A 19610-nucleotide genomic window follows, 5' to 3' on the forward strand; every position below is an offset into this window, starting at 1 on the left:
TTTTTAAACAAACCTGTGTTTGAGATCGCTCTTGAGATATGGAAACTGACAGTCTGATCCAGTGGTACGTTACAGAGCCTTATGTGGTGAGCAGCCAGTGTGGACTGGTTTGGCCCTTCCAGAGAGCAGTGGGAGATTGCTGTGAATTACAAAAGACCTTTTCTGCTGTTCAATATGTAACAGGAGAAGCTCAGGATTGCATAATGATCCTGGGGTGGCTGTGCAGAGGACTGTTGCTGTGCTGTAAACTCATGAGTGATATTTTGATACCATCTGACATGTGTATTTGCTTTTGTGTACAATTGATTGCCGTCAACAAATATCTCCTCTTAATTTGCAGACGGAGGACCCTGCCATGGAGCGTCCTTACACATTTAAAGACTTCCTCCTACGGCCCAGAAGGTCAGTTTCTTTCGGAAGTAACAAACAGGACGTGACAAGTAAACAGTGACAATAGATACCAGTAAAGTGAGTTCTAAGGTTAAATTGTGTCTGATTTGCCCCCATTAGCAAGAAGATAGACACTGACAACTATTATTATAACTCACAGTAACTTAAATCATGGCTTGCAACACTATGTAGACTGGTGTCATTTTGGGGTCAGTCGTACACTGAAGGTGAAAAACCATCTGGTGCTAAGAGGCAGTTTGGAAACTCCCTTCCATTTATAAGCATTAGCCTACTAAGGACTCTGAAGACACAGGCCACCTGGTTTTAATGTACTGTTTTAATGTGGGTCCGTTTCTGCTGATGTTATCTCTCCAGTCACAAGTCCAGGGTGAAGGGTTACCTGCGTCTGAAGATGGCCTATCTGCCCAAACAAGGAGGACATGAGGAGGAAGCTGGAGAGATGAGGGAGGAGGCTGAGGTAAGGTCTTGGCCACTATTGTTGAGTTAGTTTTAACTGCTGACTAAGCATTACCTAAGGCATCCTTTTTGACAGTCTTGTTCATAATGACCTGAAGCCAAACCACATTCTAGTTTTATTCTTTCCTTCCACATTAAGAAAACATAGTTCTAAGCTTAAAGATGAAAGAGAGCGTCCCACTTAGGAACCAGTAGAAATGTGAGAGTGGTTTTTGCTAAGAGTGAGAGGAGAGAGGATCACTCTTCTTTTTATTCTATTTTCTAAGAATTCCGACAGCATCTTGCTGCCAGAATCTGGTGGGAGTCTTTTCCAGGTCAGGTTCTGGAAAAACCATTTACTGTACAATAGTGCTCCTTATTTTGAGAAATAGGAGCTTCTCCTCTTTTACTTTCTGTGTGTTCTCACATGTGTATGTGTTGAAGTGTGAATTTTCTTGCAGACTCCACAAGATTGGATGTGTATGTATAAGTAATAGAGTGCTAGATCGCATGATAGGTGCTATACAGACAGTGAAAGGATTCACAGTTAAGGTGACATTTGCAGAAAAAATACAAAAATGGAAATGTCACTCTGCTCACTTCCCATCACTTCATATTCTCACTGTCCCTCATTCTCAATCTTTTTTTTTTTCACCTCTGTGCACTGACTAGCAAAAGGAAATGTATTACAGCAGGTTGACTCATGAACTTAATGTCAATATCATTATCAGAGGAAAAAAAATCTGAATTTTCCCTTTCAGGGATGGGATGAGAATGCAGACTCAGGGTCTCAGCGACCCCAGCAGCTGCTGCCACCATTGCCCCCAGGCTGGGAAGAGAAGGTGGACAACCTGGGACGCACCTACTTTGTCAACCACAACAACCGCTCTACACAGTGGAAACGGCCCTCAAACATGTACGCCTGATCTCCCTTCTTATGTGTTTAGGTTTAAAGTATATTTTTACATCAGTTTCAGTAGAAAACCTTAGTTCAGCACAAAAACTGTACAATAGACCTAAACAGTCAATTTTAAAGTGTACATTTTATTACACAGGTTGACTATTAAACTCACATATTAGTCAGGTTCTCGGCTGACAGCCTTATTATTTTCTCAAATTCACTTTGGCTCATTCAGAATCAGTGTTGGGCAGTAACACAATACAGTAATATTATCACTTTTTTCATTAATAAGTAGTGTAAGGATTACTTTGAAATTCAGTAATTAAATTACAGTTACTAATCCCAGTAATACTCCATTACTTTTACACTTGGGGGTCTGTGTGCTCACTGTCTTACTGGGATTAATGGATTGTTGATATCAGTGTGGTCTCTGCAACCAGCTGACAGACGCTCTGGAGGAGGAGAAATGTGACTTGTGGTAATTCCAACGTTGTGTTGTAGCTTAGCCGGCTTGCTAAGATTAGCCACAGGTACGCCTACATTCACGAGTCACCTGATGGTTTAGTTCAGAGTTGGTGGGTGTGTCAGTCCTGAAGCTGAGGTTGGGACTTCTTCCACTGTCCAACTGTTTCATGCCTACTTGTTAAACCACAAACACCTCATTTTCTATTTCTAAATGTTAAATACAAAAGATGCTGTGTGTGTGTGTGGAGGATTTTGAGTTGTTTAAAGGCAACTTTGATGGAGCCAACAGTTGAGTAACAAGTGTAAAGTAATGAGTAATATAACATGCTACTTTTGTTGCTGAATAATAAGTAAAGTAATATCATTACTTTTTCAATGAGTACTTGCCCAACACTGTTCAAAATGAGCCTGTGCAAGTCAGCAAGATGAGCAATAGACATAGGCTGTAATTAGCTAAATCTGGCAATATTAACAGAAACAGATTTTAGCCATTGTTATTATTCCAACCCTTCTTATAAATTTAACTATACTACCTTAGCTATCCAATGCATCTTGGTTTTCATTTACATAGCGGTAAAACTGACTTAATCCAATGTTTTATGACTACTTCTTGGCAGTAATATTGTGACTTAATAATACTTGCTTTTGTTTGAAATCACCTCCTCTCTCTCAGGGATGTGATTTCAGAGACAGAGAGTGACAATCAACAGAGGCAGATCCATCAGGAAGCGCACCGCGTTTTCCGTTCGAGACGCCACATCAGTGAAGACCTAGAGAACGAGCACCTGGAGCCCAGGGACATTGACAACGTGAGAGAGATGATTACATGCATGCATATACTAAACACACACATTGAGTCACAGAGCCACAGCTGTCTCAAGTGATAAAGTCACAAAAATGCCATTATTTTATCATGATTGGGTCTCCTTGTTGCCTCTGTAGTCCTGGGAGCTCATCACAGAGGAGGATCCTAATGACAGCTTGGACCAGTCACTGCCTGGCCCCTCCTCCGTCATGACCCCACAACACCCGCTGACACCTGTCACCCAGGAGTTCTCCGAAGATTTGAATCTGAGGCTGTCACTCACCCCAGATACTAATGGCGAAGTTCCAGGGCCCAGCTCTGCTCTGGTGAGACCTGGACGCTGTAGTTTACAGTAGTCACAATCTAAACTGCTCCACATTTAGATTATTTTATTGTGTAAATGTAGGATAGTCATATTGATTTCCAGGCAGGTCTTAAATGGGAATTTTGTGTCGTAGTGCTGCTAGCAATAAAGTTTTTTCTTCTTTCCCTGCCTCCTTTTTTTAACAGGGCCAAATGTCAAACAGACTCCGTTCCTCCAGTATGACGGATGGCGTCAGTGATCAGACCCAGGCTCCTCCTCTTACGGTACATATTTTTAACCCCCCCCACATTTTCCTCCATCCTGTTCTCCTTCTTTAACTTCCTCCCTTTCCTTGTTACGTTACTTCTAGCGTAGTGAACATCCTCTTCTTTGTTCTCTGAATGCCTTAAGCAGGCAGGTATTGTTATTTCATTTACCTCCTCTACATTGGCATGTCTCAGAGCTGTGGGTGTATCACACATTAAAATCACCTTTTCTGCTCCTCCTTGCTTTTAAAATTTCCACTTGTCCGTACTTGGCAGGTGCTGCTACCCCCTCACCTTTCCTTCCTGCTCTCTATACTTTGATTTTAGTGTTGGTTCCTTTCATCTTGCCTCTGTAGGATTACCACACCTCTTCCTCCCACTACTACTCTCTGCTCTTTGTGATTCACTCGCAGCCAAGTTTGACGTATGAGAAAAACGTTGGCTCCAAAGCTGTGTGCCGGCAGAATGACCATTTCAGTAGAAACCATTGGCAGGGAAGTAAGATTAAAGGGGACCTATTATGCTTTTCCTTATTTTCAATCATATATATAATGTTGCAATGTCAGTTGTTCATATCAAATGTGGCCAACGTGTCAAATAATGAGGTAAATGTATGTAGAAGTAATCCCTGTGAGCAAAAAGCACTGGCTTCAGACTGCTCTGGACACTCGGTTTCCAACAGTTTTTTTCTACTTTCAGCGTGAGCTGTTGTCAGCTTGTGATGGATTTCTTTTATATGGTCATCTGCTCCATGCACAGCGCGTGAGTTCGCTGCTCCACTCTGCTAACATTATGGCATTTTTCCATTGTTTTGGGGGCAGTCACGGCGAGCCATGACTTGAGTCGAGCTGGCATGCTGTGAATGTTTTTCCATTACACAGCACGGCAAAGTAAGATAACTTGTTTACCTGTTGGAGGTGTGCTGGTTATCTGCGGCTCTTCATCAAACATCTCACTGTGGCTGTTTCTGCTTGTACTATTCGTCCTTGCATTATTTCTAACTGATCTGCTGAACAAATAGCTCTAAATATGTCCATATCTTGGTGTGTGGACTGGTTCTTAGCACCGCTAACAAAGCTCAATTAATTCGATGAGGAACATGTTTCATAATAGTAGATTTGATATGAAGCAGTGAAGCAAGAAATGTTGGGTTTGCATCAGCAGTAACTTAACATGACTCTGATACAGCTGCCATTCTGGAAAGCTGGCCAATCAGAACAGAGTGGGCTCATTGGGAGGGGGGGCTTAAAGAGACAGGAGCCAAGACTGCCTGTTAAGAGACAGAAGCTGAACTGAGGGGCTCCTTAAACTGCCAGTATAAGATAAATAAGGAGTTTGTTGAACTGTGAATCATGCAAAGCTATTCTAGGGGAATCCCAGAATAAAAATAAAGAGTTGGAAATGAGCATAATAGGTCCCCTTTAAGGATAGCGCTACATCAGCTCAAACATTCCTCAGAGAGTCCTGAGTCATAGCATCAATGGAGATTCAGCTCAGCAAACTGTCACAAGATCTGAATCAGATGTTTGTCACACAGCTGAGTCACAGCAGTGAGCTTGGCATTGTCGCGCCAAGGAAAAGTACAGGTGCTGATGTCAGCCTTTCACTTGAATGACAAGTCTCTCAGGACTGAACAACATTAGGCTTATTAAGAAGCCTTCAGAGGGGAAATATAAACCGCATGTGTTTGCTGCCTATCCTGGATTTATTTCCTCCGGGTGTAGTGAGCAATTGTGTGTGTGTGTGTTTGGTAGTTTGTACTGTTATATTATTAGAGTTTAAAGTAACTTTCCCTCAGGAAAGAGCATTTTCAAATCACGATAACCTAGGGAACTCTATTGTTCCTCTTAAACAGTTCCTTCCTCTGTGTTGTTTATATCAACTGATGCATTTGCAATTGTCTCTTGGATAAAGGTAGCCTTGACTCACAATTAGAAGTAATTTAAAGTTGGAGTGCGGGACTTTTGTCTCCCCCATTTGGCAGCGAGAGTAAAGGGGGGCACTCAGCTGTGATTGCCTGACACAGGTATGCAGCATACTCTCATGTGCACCCCAAACGACAGACACACAGATAGGGCCGGTAAAAACAGATATATTTTTACGGTCCACTGGCCCAAAAATATATTTTTTTGAAGGTCCCGCGGCCCACTGGGATTTTTTCCCCACTATGCCCGATGGCCAGTACACCACTTGCCGTAACCTACTGTTGCGGCTGTAAAACAGTGGAAAAATTGTTTTGAGCGTCACACGACCTCCCCGAAATAACTCGTTTCACTATCAGAATTTGATCCATTTGGTCCGATAACATCTGGGAAGTCTAGAAAAGCTGAATGATTGACGGTCAAACGGCCAGCATTGGAATGTCGCATCCGACATGATAGGCCTAATCAGCATTGTGTGAACTTGCTTGGCAAGGGCTTGAATGTAATTGACATTCATTTATATGTAAAAGTTTATACTTTCAAGTTTAACCTTGAAAGTAGGTTGCAGGTTTTTGCTTTCTCATATGGTTGGGTCATTCTTTACCGTAGTTACAGGGCTGTTTACTTCTTATAGAGGTGGAAGTGTAAATCAGATTGCTAACTGACTTCCAGGTTATATGTAGTTTACGAAGACATGTACTGGAGGTTTTTCTGCCTATTCTAAAGGACTGCCAGCTGAGTTGCACTGATATTGTTGTATTTACGACATGTCTTATGGGTTGCTTGGATGAAACTTCAATCTCTATTCTTATTTTTTCTGCATTTGATAATGTTCTTACAGTTCATGTCCGAGATTCGAACTTCTCTTGTGAACTCTCTGCAAACTTCAGCACAATAATTCACTTTCACCGCTCTAACATTTTTAGGACAAAGAAGAACTGTTTTCTCTGACTGGCATTACTGTAGCTTGAACATCATTTTCTACTTGGGTTGAGATTAAAGATGCTGCATTGGTGAGGGAATAACTTTACAGTTCATGGAAAAGAATCTGTCTCTTCCCTCCAACAGGGAAATGCCTGATAAATTCTGCGGCTCAGCCTGTCTTGATTTTTTTCTTTGTCTGTCTCAATATTAAAGTTGATTTACTTCACTCAAATTTACTGACAACACACTGCTGAAACTTTTACTTAACCTACATCAAGTCAACCAATCACAACTGCAGTTACTTTCCAAATAAATTGTACTCCTTCCTGCTGCACGTCAACTTCACAGCTTATATGCTTCAGTGGGTGTTCTCTGTTTTTTTTTTCTATATTCACAGCTACCACACTTTCCCACCATGGACCATAATCACAGGAATCTCCTCCCTCTCTGTCACTCCTCACCTCCTTTGAGAATAAATTGCCCCCTTTGTCCATTCAGTTTTTCTTCACTCAACCTTCACTGTTGCCCAAATGCTCTCCCTTGCCCCATTTCTTCCACCATGGCAATGAAATCATAACATACTGTGAACTAAAGACCATCTTCCCCTGTTGTCTACCACCAGCAGAGTTCCCAGACCAGGAGAACGAGAGCTCAAACAGTCTCAGGTGGTGAGGAGCCTATGGTAATATCTCAGTTTATATACAGTATAAACCCTATCAGTCGTACACCTCGTATTTCCCAGACACCACATAGGATGGGCTATGTTTGTCCCTTGACTAGTTTTGTGAATCATTTCCATAAAAACACCCACTTTAGTTGAAAACCACACAAAGGCCTTCAGTTATTTATACTGTTTTTTTTTTTTTAAAGGAGTTATCCTTTTTTATTTGTGGTAGTTTTTGTCAGATCCCTATCAGATGTGCTTAAGTGCTTATTTAGATCAGCAGTTCTCCCAAAGTTGCTGTGTATGTGGTACACAGTGGTATGTGTGTGTGTGTATGTATGTGTGTCTTGATCAAGAACTGTCAGCCTGGTGGTCAGTATTAAGTAATGCTACTGATCAGTGGTTCATAACAAGCCGTAAAGCAGTTTTATAAAATGTATCCAATGTCCGAGGGTGCTATCGTTGCAGATACCTAGAATAACACCACAGTACTTGGGAGGATATCATGTTAATGTTGTGATCATGTGGTTGACTATTTCAGTAACCTTCATGCTGAAAATGGTTAATAGCTCACTCAGAAAAGAAGTAATGATCCACTACATTTCCCCATGCGGTGTTTATTTTAGTTCTCCTCTCTGTTTCATTGTGTTTTGTGTTTCAAGGTTCACTTTATACACTTTTACCCACTTTTGCTGCACTTTCGCAGCTGAAATGGAGAAAATGATTGTGTTGTTTGTAGATGTTGAGAAAAATATGTGGTATGTTGGACAACTTGACTTTGCACTTGCACAGGTGGTAATTTGTGTCCCTTTCTGTGCCACTAACAGACATTTTAAAAATATTAAAAGATTCCCTCCTCATGTCCAAAAGCATATCAGCCTGTACTGATAAGTTGTCTTTGCTTTGCTCTCTCTCTACACTTGGCCAGTCTCCCTCAGCGACTGCTTACACCTTGACCACCCCTGGCCTGCCCCCTGGATGGGAAGAGAGGAAGGACGGCAAGGGAAGAACTTATTACGTCAACCATAACAACCGCACCACTACCTGGACTAGGCCAATTGTGCAGGTACAGCAGGTCTGGAAGGCTGGACTCAGTGCATGGGACTGGACTTACCTTGGCCCTCCACGTCATGGCCTTGGCCTATGTGTTGGACCTCCTCCTCTATTCCCCCTGTGTTTCTCCTCTGTGTAGCCATAAAGATTGATGGAAAGAGACAGCTTTGCAACCTCTTTTTCTGTCCTTCTCTCTGTTCCTATTCTGTCCCACTTTATTGTACGCCTTCCTTCTCTTGTCTAGCATTTTGTTTGATACTCTGGATTGAAGTGCAACGTTGTACTGGTCACGCCTTTTCTAAACCCTGGCATGGAATTGCAACCACCACTTTTCCTTCCCTTTTCTCATTTCTACCCTGTTTTTCCACTTGTCTTCCCATGTCTTTCTGTCTGCGAGTGAGGCAGCTCCACATAGCCTGAGCAGGGAGCGAGACTGCAACAGTACATGGGACTGGGTGTATGTTTTTAATGCTCGTGTCTCTCTTTGAAATCCACCTTTTTATTTTTGCTTTTTTTTCCGAACACCGCCGGTTATAACTGTTCATCTGTTGTCTGTCATCACGTAGTCTGCTCATTCTCTGGTTCTCATCTGTTTTCACTATTACTCAGAAGGAGAGGAACCTGCCAAATGATTTACATAACAATTGAATTAAAAAAAAACAAGCATGGCATTGCTTTATCTTTGGTGCATAGTTGTAGCCCTCTGTAAATGTGGGTTTACCCATTGTGCCTGCCACTTGGATTAGGGTTGGAAGTAACATTAACTTTCATTTTTCCACTACTTTATGACATTGACCCCAAGCCTTTGTCACTTTTTTCTAGTCAGATGCATAATCATAATCATTAATAATTATATTTTATGTGATATAAATGTTGCCTTGGGCCTGTATGACCCACGCTTTTGACATTTTAGGAACTGAGAGAAAAGCTTGCATCCAGACCTTTCCGGTGCAGACAGCATGGCTTATGATGGGGACAAGTTTTGTTTTCACAAACCAGCATTGCTTGCCTTATTCCAACCCAACTTAACCTCAAAAGTGCTATTCTCACTGACAGCTGACTGAAGACGGAGCCAGCACCTCAGCAGCAGCAGCAGCAGCAGCAGCAGCAGCATCAGGAGGAGCCTCGGCCCTGCCACCCGCATCCACCCCCTCCTCCTCTTCCAATGCTTCCAGCAACCACCTCCATGAGCCCCAAGTCCGACGACCTCGTAGCCTCAGCTCCCCTACTGTCACCCTTTCCACCCCCTTGGAGGTGAGAATTAGCCACCCGCACGGTCCCGCTCCACCATACCCATATCCGTTTCCTTTTTTCACTACCTAAGGACTTCTTATTTCTGTTTCCTCTTTTCTCCAGTGTATACCTTTCCACTTTCTTTTCATGCAGTCCTTCATTGCACCAGCATTTCCATCCCTTAGAAGATGACCAAATCATGATCCTCAGCTGGATTCTATTTATTCGCCTTTGTGCATCAGTCAATCCTCAATTTCCTTGTTTAATACCACACCTTTCTTCTGTTACTTCTCCTTCTTTTAGGTTAAGTCTGTCTTGATGCTGCTTTTCTCTCCTTCCATCTTTGCCAAACCTATGGAAATGTTAATCTCGTCATTTAATCCGGCCTTTTCTTCTCATCTGTTATTTCCTTCTCTCCATTGACGATGCTTTTCTTTCTTCATACTGCGCCTTCTTTCATCTTGAATGGATATTGAGCTGATGACTACGCTGTTATACAATGATTAGTCACATGAAATGGTCCAAGCTTTACCCCGGCTTTGGTGATCATGATGATGATGATGATTTTTTTTGTGAACACTCAGCACTCTTGGCACTGTCAGCATTTTGTTCTGCAGCACAGTGTTTTAAAGCAATAACAGTAACAGGATAAAGCTGGTGCAGTAAATCCAAGATGGTAGATTTAGTTACCACTGGATGAGTAAAACTGATAAATTATTTAAATTGATCACAGGTCCCAAATGATTGTTGTCATTTGCTAAACCAAACCCTGGGACAGCCAAATCAATGATATTGATCTTGGAAACTGAGTGTAATTAAATCCAGAGGTCATTTTAGTAACACAAAGGCAACCACAAGTGAAAATGAACATTTTATTGTTTCCTCCTGGTTAGCATTTGAAGATTAATTTGTAAGACATAGATGATGAATAGACATGAATGCCTTTTTTTAAGGAACATTTTAGAATTTTTGAAGAGTCAAGTACTGAACATTTTATTTATGAAGCCATCTTTTCTTGACTTCATAAATAAAATGTACAGTACTTGTGTGAAGACTTCTGTAGTCTTTGTTGCTAAGGTTGTTCACATCATCCGCTTGCATATTTCGGATCAAAGCGGGCTCTAACATGTATGGATGTATTTGAAACTTGTCCATCTCGAGTAAAGAACGAGAAAAAGAAGTAAAATCCTACTACTACTGTTGATTTACATAGCTTCTGGAGTTGGTGGTCTGTCTACTGAGGGGCAGCTACTGGGAGCTAACCAATCAGAACAGAGTGGGCTCACATGGAGGCGGGCCTTAAAGAGACAGGAACTAAAACAGCCTGTTTCAGACAGAGGCTGAACTGAGGGCCTGCATAAAGGGTTGATTTAAGATAAATAAAGAGTTTTTTTGAACTGTAGACTGTGCAAAGATATTTCAGTAGAGCACCAGAATATAAATGTAGAACTGAAAATGTGCATGATACTGTTCCCTTTTCAGTGGAGGACTTCAGGTCCATCAGGTAGCTTTGTGTGTGCACATGCACTTGTTATCGCAGCTTGAAGCAGCTGATTGTCTGACACTCTAGAAAACTTGTAAAACTTTTGATTTAGTCGTTTATCTTCTGTGCACATTTAAAATATATTTAGCTCAAGTGTTTAATTATGCAGCGTAGCTATAAATATATGACACAAACTCGGCTAATTAAGATCAACACATTGAATCTAAGAATACATGATCTTTTTTCGACCTACTACTGCGTTTAATGGCTTGACTCGGTGGTGAAGATTCTATGCGACTAGCAAGGGAGAAGACCTGATGGAGGTTTAATTAAGGTTTGCGTGTGCACGTGTCTGTGTGATAATTCGACATTGTGGAAGTTAAAGGAAGTAAAATACTCACTGCAGAAGGTAATTACAACATCTAGAGGAGGGTTGAGAGGTCTGTGGATTAATTAATGCAGTTCTTTCTCTTGTTAAAAATCAGATCAGTCTGTGATAAATACTGTCAGAAGAATAATGTGACGCAGGAACATTTATTAGCCCTCGGAACTTTAATCTCGTTAATGTTGCTAATAAGCTTTTAAGATCCCAGAAATGGTAGATTTTCTCTAGCTATGTGGTGTCCGGAGTAGCATCAAGTGAAGATCCATTTTTCTTTTAGCCTTGACTGAGGTTCACATCTTTCTTGGTTTACCAGAATTAGATTAACAGAGACTTCTGGTAGGTTTAAATGTTATTTTAAATTTTTTTTAACATTTTTACATTTTACATTATCCAAGAAACTATGAAGGAGTGAAATTCTATAGAGAAGCCTCAGAGGTAATATCCAGGGAATCAGTAAAAGCTGAAATCTGTCAAATTTAACAAGTGCATTTCTGTTGACATTTTGATTGACAGCTTGACATGTTTATGGAGTACATGGCATGGTTATTTATTAGTTCCCTCCTTCTTTACATAGGAATCCAAATAATTTACCCCCAGGCTCGGTGTCTGTCTATGTTATTTTCCACTGTGGGTTAAGGGACCAGTGATGATTTGTTTCAAGCTGTCAGTCATTCATATCCAGTTACAACTTTAATTTTTAATCTTTAGTCTCCTCATCCTCTACATTTAGTGTAGCGGGACTGATAATATTACACTTCTTCTTTCCCATTTCGGTTCCAGGGAGCTAACAACATCCAGGTGCGGAGGGCTGTGAAGGACACGTTCTCCAACCCGCAGTCTCCCCAACCGTCCCCCTACAGTTCCCCCAAGTCACAGCACAAGGCACAGCAGAGCTTCCTGCCGCCAGGCTGGGAGATGAGGATAGCCCCCAACGGACGGCCTTTCTTCATCGACCACAACAGCAGAAACACCACCTGGGTGAGTAAGCATGCTGTGGTAACAGACTCAGCAATTTGGTGTTACTTAAGGCAAGAAGATGATCTTTGAAATATTAATGAAGGATAATGACTTATTTCACAGGTCTGTCATTTATGATACAATACAAAATACTTAATTAATCCCCCGGGGGGAAACTGAGTGCTACCATGCATATAGGACAGACAACTGTAGGACAATAGGAAAAAGGGATACACATCTAAAGGCAGAGAGAGAGCACAGCACCATAATAAATAGAGTAAACATCAATGTGACTGTACTAGTATATGTTAGTGGTTATATATGACATCAACATATTTATGGACACCAACATTACCACAATGCGCAGTACAACCACCACCCTAGTCATCAACATCAGATCATCATCATCATCAACAGTGACAGTCAACAACAGAGTTCATTAAAAAGCTTTGCCACAGCAGATACAAAATACTTCCTGAAGCTGAAGCATAGTACATTGGATGATCCTAATTTTGCATCACACTCTCGAGCTTCCTACCCATTCTTTGCTACATGATAATTTCCAGCGAGTCAGGGGTCAAGCCAATAATGGATCCTGCCTTCCTGATCAGTTTATTGATCCTGTTCCTGAGTTTAAGCCACACCCCCAACAGAATAACATATAATAGGACACTAGTTTCCTCGTATGTTTCCTGGAAAAAAACGTTAGTTGGTACTAATTATAGATATATACTAAAATGGAGAGAAATTTCAGTGAATTGCTTGCATAACCTAGAGAGTCATTGCACAGCAGCACAAGGTCTGCCCACAAGCATACAGTTCAATATAAATGAAGAAATATAAAGTTTCCAATAATAAATTAATAATGAATGAGCTTTCAGTTGGGTTTAAATTTCCGAGGAACTTCCTCGAGAATGTGTGGAAACATAACACAGCTAACTAAACTGAGATAACTGTCTGAGACCTTTGTCTCTGTTCTCTCTATATTTAGTACCAATTTACATATTTCATTCCAGGAAACTTCCTTGGAAATTGCAGACCCGTTAAATGAGCTTTCAGCGAATGAATCTGCATAAGTGATAAGTGGTTTATATTTTTTGTTTCTACATTTGATTATGATCATAATTTGACATTTTAAGTTATCAAAACACAAAAAATCAAGGCCAGTGGTTAGCGTTGATCTCACGGGATCTTATAGTGACATCTGGTGGTGTGAAAGTCAATGTAACATTTACTTTAGCCCTTATTAAGATTCAGCTCTTCAGACTCGGTGACCTTTGGGGAGCCGTATTGTATCGAAGAGTTGCTGTTTTTATCCTTAAACCAGAGAATATGTATAATGTTATTTTTTATCATTTCGTTGTTTTTAAAAATATTTTTCTTTACCTGGTATTGGAATAATTCTCATGGTCTTCTCCATCTTATCCTTCCCTCTCTTTTGACTACTAGGAGGATCCCAGGTTGAAATATCCAGTCCATATGAGGAATAAGAACTCGATGGAGCCTGGTGAACTCGGTCCTCTTCCTGTAAGTACAGTCACAACTACATAGTTAACCTTTGGCCCAGAAAGAACATTATAAACAACAATAGAAGCAAACAATAGATTGCAACAACGCTAAGCTCTTTTTGCAAACTCACAAGTACCAAGATGTACTCTATTACTGTTCGTGTTTAAGAAATCCATCTATTTAGCCTAACTGTGTAACCAGTTTCTTAAGCTAAACTTTGAATGAGAAAAGGTATTTATTCAGCTTGTTGCACCATCAGTGACTTTTCATGTTTTAGTTGTGGTTTTAATTTACAAGTGAGCTTAAAAAGCTTAACTAAAAGGTCTGTTTATGTTTAAATTTGAAGCATGTGAATAAAGCGTCTTTTGCAGTAAAAGATGAGACATAATCATGTGATCAGACTGTATTAGACATTTCCTTTTTAGTCCCGCTCTTAGAAAAGAGGTGGTCATGGGAAGAGGCTGAGAAAACCGAGTCTGGGGGCTGTAATAATCCCTAACTAGGAGGTGGAGACTGTTTGTCACCTCCACTATTATCTATTTAACATAGACAAACTCCCAACAAATGGGCCGAACCGTTACCTTAGCTCGATGTTGAATAATCAAAGCTTCATGGGTTTATACATCTCACAGGCTTGTGTGGTGTGTGCATGTGTGTGTGTTCTCTCTTTCTCCCTCTTTCTCTTTCTCTTTTTTCTCTCCGTTCTGGTGGATCTAATGTATGCTACATCTTCTTCCACACCTGGCCATGTCTGTTTGGCAGAACCTACCAGAGGAGGTTGGTTGGTGCCTCCCTCCCTCTGCCTGCCTTACCTACCTGTCTGGTCCAGTCCGGTCTGGTCAAATGCCTGCAGACAGCCTTGCACTTTTTTTTTTTTTTTTTCCTTTTCTCTCTCTCTCTCTCTTTTCTCTTTCTCTCTCATGACCGGCATGGATGGACTGTACCTCTCCCTTCCTTTTCATCAGTATTTTACCCCACTTCCTCTCTCTGTACGCCCTCCCTGCACCTCCACCACCCCTCCTTCTGTTAACATTCAGACTCTCCTAGGACCCCTCAGACTGCTCCATGTCTGCATAACTGTTATCAGTTGTCTGAGGCACAGATAGACAAGTTGGGGAAGTGGAACAAGGTGAGATGCACTGTTAGAGACCGAGAGGGAGAGAGAGAGAGAGAGAAGGAGAATGAAGGGTGAAAAAGGGGCAGAAGGAGAGTGAAAGAGGGAGGGAGAGATGGAGGTTTCAAGAGAAACAAAAGCAACTGTATGTTAGGAAGGAACTGGCTGTATGCTGCATGTGTTATCAGCTTTTTCAATCTTGTCTCCACTCATGCAGTTGGAGCATATTTCGTAACACACATACTGTCAGTACACCCCGTTTGACAGATTGTCAGACCGTCCATTTCCCCACCCCTTTACTCTCAATCAACTTATTTTAATTGCCTGATTGCTGGTGCCGTATGAGTGTGTGTGTGTGGCCTGTGACACTGTACTGAGTGGTCACCTGTCAGTGGTGGTGTACTGGTTTGAACTGGTGGTGGTGATTTAACCTTTATGTTGTGGTCGTACCCCTGCCTTGCTGACGTCTCAGACCTGACTCAAATAGGAGAGAAAATCCCTTTCAAGTTCCTTTGTGCTGTTTGATTGAGCTTGCCTCGCCCGCAGTGCTGCGCTTGTCAGTGTTTGGACCATTTAATGGTCAGTCAAGTTCAATCAAGCATAAATTAAAAAAAAAGGAAAAACAAAGTGGATGGATTTAAATTACTATTTGAGCATGGCCTTTTTAATGGCGACTGTGTGCTTTTATTCACTCGTCCTCTCTTATGCTCCTTTTTTAGCCTGGCTGGGAAGAAAGAGTTCACTCAGACGGACGCACCTTCTACATCGACCACAGTAAGCCCACTCCCTCTTACTACTCTCTGTCTCCTCCATGCTTGTATTTGGTCATGTGTGTCTTAGTAATCTGCCCTTCTCTTTGTATCATCAAGGTTACTTTTTATAGTGTGTAGTGGTTCCAGTGCAGCCACAGATTTTTCAGTGTCAGGGAAAGCAAAGCACCTCATCCATTACAGCACCGACTGAGCACAGAGATTCGGTGGTCAGATCACGCTGTTAGAAATTTTGCTGTATGAAGGCCTGATGTAGTCCAACAGTGAATCAAAAAGAGTGAATCAAAAAATTAAAGATTCCTTATGTTAATAAATGAATACAAATGGAATCAGAGTGTATGGATGTCACTACCCTTCACTATGTCAATAAATTCAATTAAAAATTAATGGAGGCATGTTTATTATTATCTTAGTTGCAGGTAAAGTGAAATCCATTCACTAACGATTATTTTGTTTATTGATTCATCTTTTGATTAATTTATTAATTGTCTAGTGTATAAAATTTCAGAAACAATGTTGACAGTCTACAAAATACTTATGTCTAAGAGTCCAAAACCCAAATAAATTAAATCTACAATGATATAAAACAGAGAAAAGCAGCAAATCTTCACATTTGAGAAGCTTAAACTAGCAAGTGTTTGCTTGATAAATCACTTCAACAATTTATTGATTATTAAAAGTATCGTTGACAATTTATTAATTCATCATTTTTGCACTAGATATCACTATAGTCTCTGTGAATCCTATTATTGCCTAAAGAGTTTGTGTTATTCGTGTTTGTTTTCATCCAGATACAAAGAACACGCAGTGGGAGGACCCTCGCCTACAGAGTCCAGCTATCACAGGACCTGTGAGTAGTTTCCTCTTACTGCTCCACTTGTCGAGGGAGTTTCTACCACAACAGTGTAGCTACATGGAAATAACAAGTTCTTCTTTTAACACTGTGGTTCAATCTGGCACACACTATCATCAGCCTCAGTGTGTCTTTGCGCGACAAAGATTTATCACTTTGTCACTGCGGTTGTCTCTTAACATGCCAACACCTTCGTGTTATTCTGTGTGCCACTTCAGATGTTGTTCTGCCTCGTTGCCAACTCTCCTCCCCAAAGTTACACTCTGTGTAGTTTTCTGTGTTTTAATAAGTAATGGAATCATGTTCGGTTTTCTTGTTAAAACATTTACATTTCAATTTGCTCACTGATAAGGTTATTGATACATCTTACAGTACCAGTCTTTAATTCCTGTTTGCATTGTTTTTCGTCTGTGCAGGCCGTTCCCTACTCCAGAGAGTTCAAGCAGAAATATGACTACTTCAGGAAGAAATTAAAGAAACCGGTAAGAAGTGATTTTAAAACACGGATCTGTCCTCGGTTTCTGTGTTCTTGTCTGGGGAATTCTGCATAACAGTGTCAGCACAAAGCTTAATTTGTTTAAAACCTCACAGCTTCTCCTCGCAAAAGAAGGCAATCTAATCTCTCTTTTGATTATGCTTGATTGCATACTTAGCCAACTTTCTTCACATTGTAAGAGAGAATGCATCATTAATGCATTGTCTTGACACTGCGTGACTGAGATGAATATGTTAAATATTCATTGCAATCATTTCACATTTCTCTGTGTTTAACACTTGGAAGGTGTTCTGCAGACTTGCACGCTACTGCCCTGTTTTTTTTCCTAATGCTGGAATCTAATCTTGAGTGAACAGTAACAATAATAGTTGAGCTGAGAGAAACTTTCCAAACGCTGAAAGGGTTCAGTGTTATGCTAGATAATGTTAAAGGTCAGCAACTTCATGGGTATGCTGAGGGTAATATCTTCACTTAGTTGTTTTTAAAGAGGAAACAGATGTGTATTTTTGAGATAAAATAATGTTATGAATGCCTTCAGTAGGCCAGCAAGATATGTTCCATCCCCTGGACTTTTTCTGCATTTTCTGCTGTTGCAACCTGAATCCTGGAGTCTTCATTTCACAATAATCTTCTTTCAATAATTTACATGAAATAATAAATGACAACATTGTTTTCGAACCCTTGAGTCATTGTTTGTAGGAGCTTTGGCAGCAATTACACTTCTGTGTCACCTTTGATATGTCTAAATCAGACCTTGTATCAAGGTCACATAATATCATTTACTAGAATAATTTAATAATTTTGCCTGTATTTAACACAGTATTGTATTTTATTTGCATCAAACACAGTGTTGCCAACTTTTCTTTGTGAATTATTTCAGGCTGACATCCCCAACCGATTCGAGATGAAGCTACACAGGAACAACATCTTCGAGGAATCGTATCGTCGAATCATGTCCTTGAAGAGGCCGGATGTCCTGAAGGCGCGGCTGTGGATCGAGTTTGAGTCAGAGAAAGGCCTGGACTATGGTGGTGTGGCCAGAGAATGGTTCTTCCTCTTATCTAAGGAAATGTTCAACCCTTACTATGGCTTGTTTGAATACTCAGCCACGTAAGTCTCTGCTTGTGCGTCTCTTGTTTGTGTGTGTGTTTTTTGGCTGTTTTTAACTGAAGAGAGAGGTTTAAAACCTTGAGCCACTGAACAGGATGTGACAAGCGGACGTAGTGCTTACGCAAAGCTGATGTGGTAAAAGAACCGTGATGTATATTTGGAGCCATGGAAAAATCTCCCTCCCTATTCAAGTGTTTGGTTGGCTCTTTTCCTCAATGTGGAGTAAGGGCAGAGCTGCTGTATTGTTTCCCTATGAGACCTGTTAAAGCGTTCTTTCACTTTGATTAACTTTTCCTCTCATTCAAAAAGCCATCCTGAAACAATGGTTTCCCACATACAATACACGTTAAGATAATGGAAGTATCATGTGTTTTGTTCCCAATTTTATACTGTTCTTGGCACCATCATCTATAGATGATGACACAGTTGATTCTCTCCAAGTTTTGCCATGTAGGGTAAAGGTAATAAGAAATTAATAAATCAAAGATATCAAGCTTATGAAAAGGCAAGAAAATGAAGCATTACTTTAATTAAAGTGTGCTTGATTTAATACAAAAATAATACCTTTAATACCTTTTAAATTAAATCCACATTGTGATTATTTATCACAGCAACTTTAGTATTTTTAAAAAACAATCATGATTATCAAAGACGATGCTTAGCAACCACTTTGATGTTTTCTGTCTCCATTTATATTTTGCTCATGGTTGCGTTAAAAAAAACACTCACACAAAAATTTTAACCTTAACCTTGTGTTTTTTTTGAAGTCACACAATAGTTTTAGTGAAAACAGCAATATCATGTAATATTTGAACAATGCATTGCCATGGGAGATGTACAATGCTCCAAAACAGTGGCAGTGTTTGTATGAATCATGCAGGGTTTTGTTGCCATGGTAAGCAGGGAAAAATATGACATGCTATATCTAATCTGCTATTATCAGCCTTCAAATTTCCCCTCAGCTGCAGTACAAGCTGCCTAATTTTCTGGATGGATTAATAGTAATAAACATAACCCATGGTTTCTGTTTAGAACTATCAACCAGCATGTAAATCCCTGTCTTCCTGCTATTCATGCCTCATCTACTAATGACCGTGAAAACTTTTTATCTTTTTTTGTTGGCAAGATCGATGGTCTGAGGTCCAATTTTCCCCTGACTGTTTTACCCCCCGCCCCACTCAGCTGCCCTATTTTACTGTCTGAATTTGCTCCAATTTCCCAGCAGTTCCTTTTAAACACTGCAGCTCATGAGCGTCCCTCCTCCAGTCCCTATGATACAGTTCTCACAAAATTTCTAAAATCCGTCCATCCTGTCTTGGGTCCCAGCCTGCTTTCTGTTATCAATTACTCTCTCACATCTGGGTCCATACCTGACTATTTTAAAATTTCCAGTGTTCCTTAAAAAAAGATTAGCCAGTTAGAGAATTATAGACCAATCTCCAGGTTCCTTTTTTTTTTAAAATCCAAAATCCTTGAAAAGTTGTTATGGACCAACTCCTGAAGTTGGTTGAGGGTCATAAAATCTTTGATAAATTTAAATCTGGCTTTTA

The 19610-nt window shown here is 40.5% G+C and overlaps 1 protein-coding gene across 4 annotated transcripts in view; it reads left to right on the forward strand.

The window, feature by feature from the left end:
* nedd4l (NEDD4 like E3 ubiquitin protein ligase) overlaps positions 1 to 19610 on the forward strand; it is a 52487-nt gene that overhangs the window by 25127 nt on the left and 7750 nt on the right. For 2 of the 4 annotated variants that reach the window (XM_042394597.1, XM_042394598.1), the window contains 15 exons: positions 341 to 402; positions 766 to 868; positions 1608 to 1762; positions 2886 to 3021; positions 3155 to 3343; positions 3528 to 3605; positions 7056 to 7115; positions 8026 to 8163; positions 9207 to 9404; positions 12032 to 12229; positions 13658 to 13735; positions 15551 to 15605; positions 16393 to 16451; positions 16871 to 16936; positions 17831 to 18060. In XM_042394597.1, the coding sequence (XP_042250531.1) occupies positions 341 to 402; positions 766 to 868; positions 1608 to 1762; positions 2886 to 3021; positions 3155 to 3343; positions 3528 to 3605; positions 7056 to 7115; positions 8026 to 8163; positions 9207 to 9404; positions 12032 to 12229; positions 13658 to 13735; positions 15551 to 15605; positions 16393 to 16451; positions 16871 to 16936; positions 17831 to 18060 (1805 nt within the window). The remainder of the gene's footprint in view (positions 1 to 340; positions 403 to 765; positions 869 to 1607; positions 1763 to 2885; positions 3022 to 3154; positions 3344 to 3527; positions 3606 to 7055; positions 7116 to 8025; positions 8164 to 9206; positions 9405 to 12031; positions 12230 to 13657; positions 13736 to 15550; positions 15606 to 16392; positions 16452 to 16870; positions 16937 to 17830; positions 18061 to 19610) is intronic. The other 2 variants (XM_042394599.1, XM_042394596.1) reach the window with 2 other exon arrangements.

The sequence above is a fragment of the Thunnus maccoyii genome, chromosome 19 (genome assembly GCF_910596095.1).
Source record: "Thunnus maccoyii chromosome 19, fThuMac1.1, whole genome shotgun sequence".
Lineage (NCBI taxonomy): Eukaryota > Metazoa > Chordata > Actinopteri > Scombriformes > Scombridae > Thunnus > Thunnus maccoyii.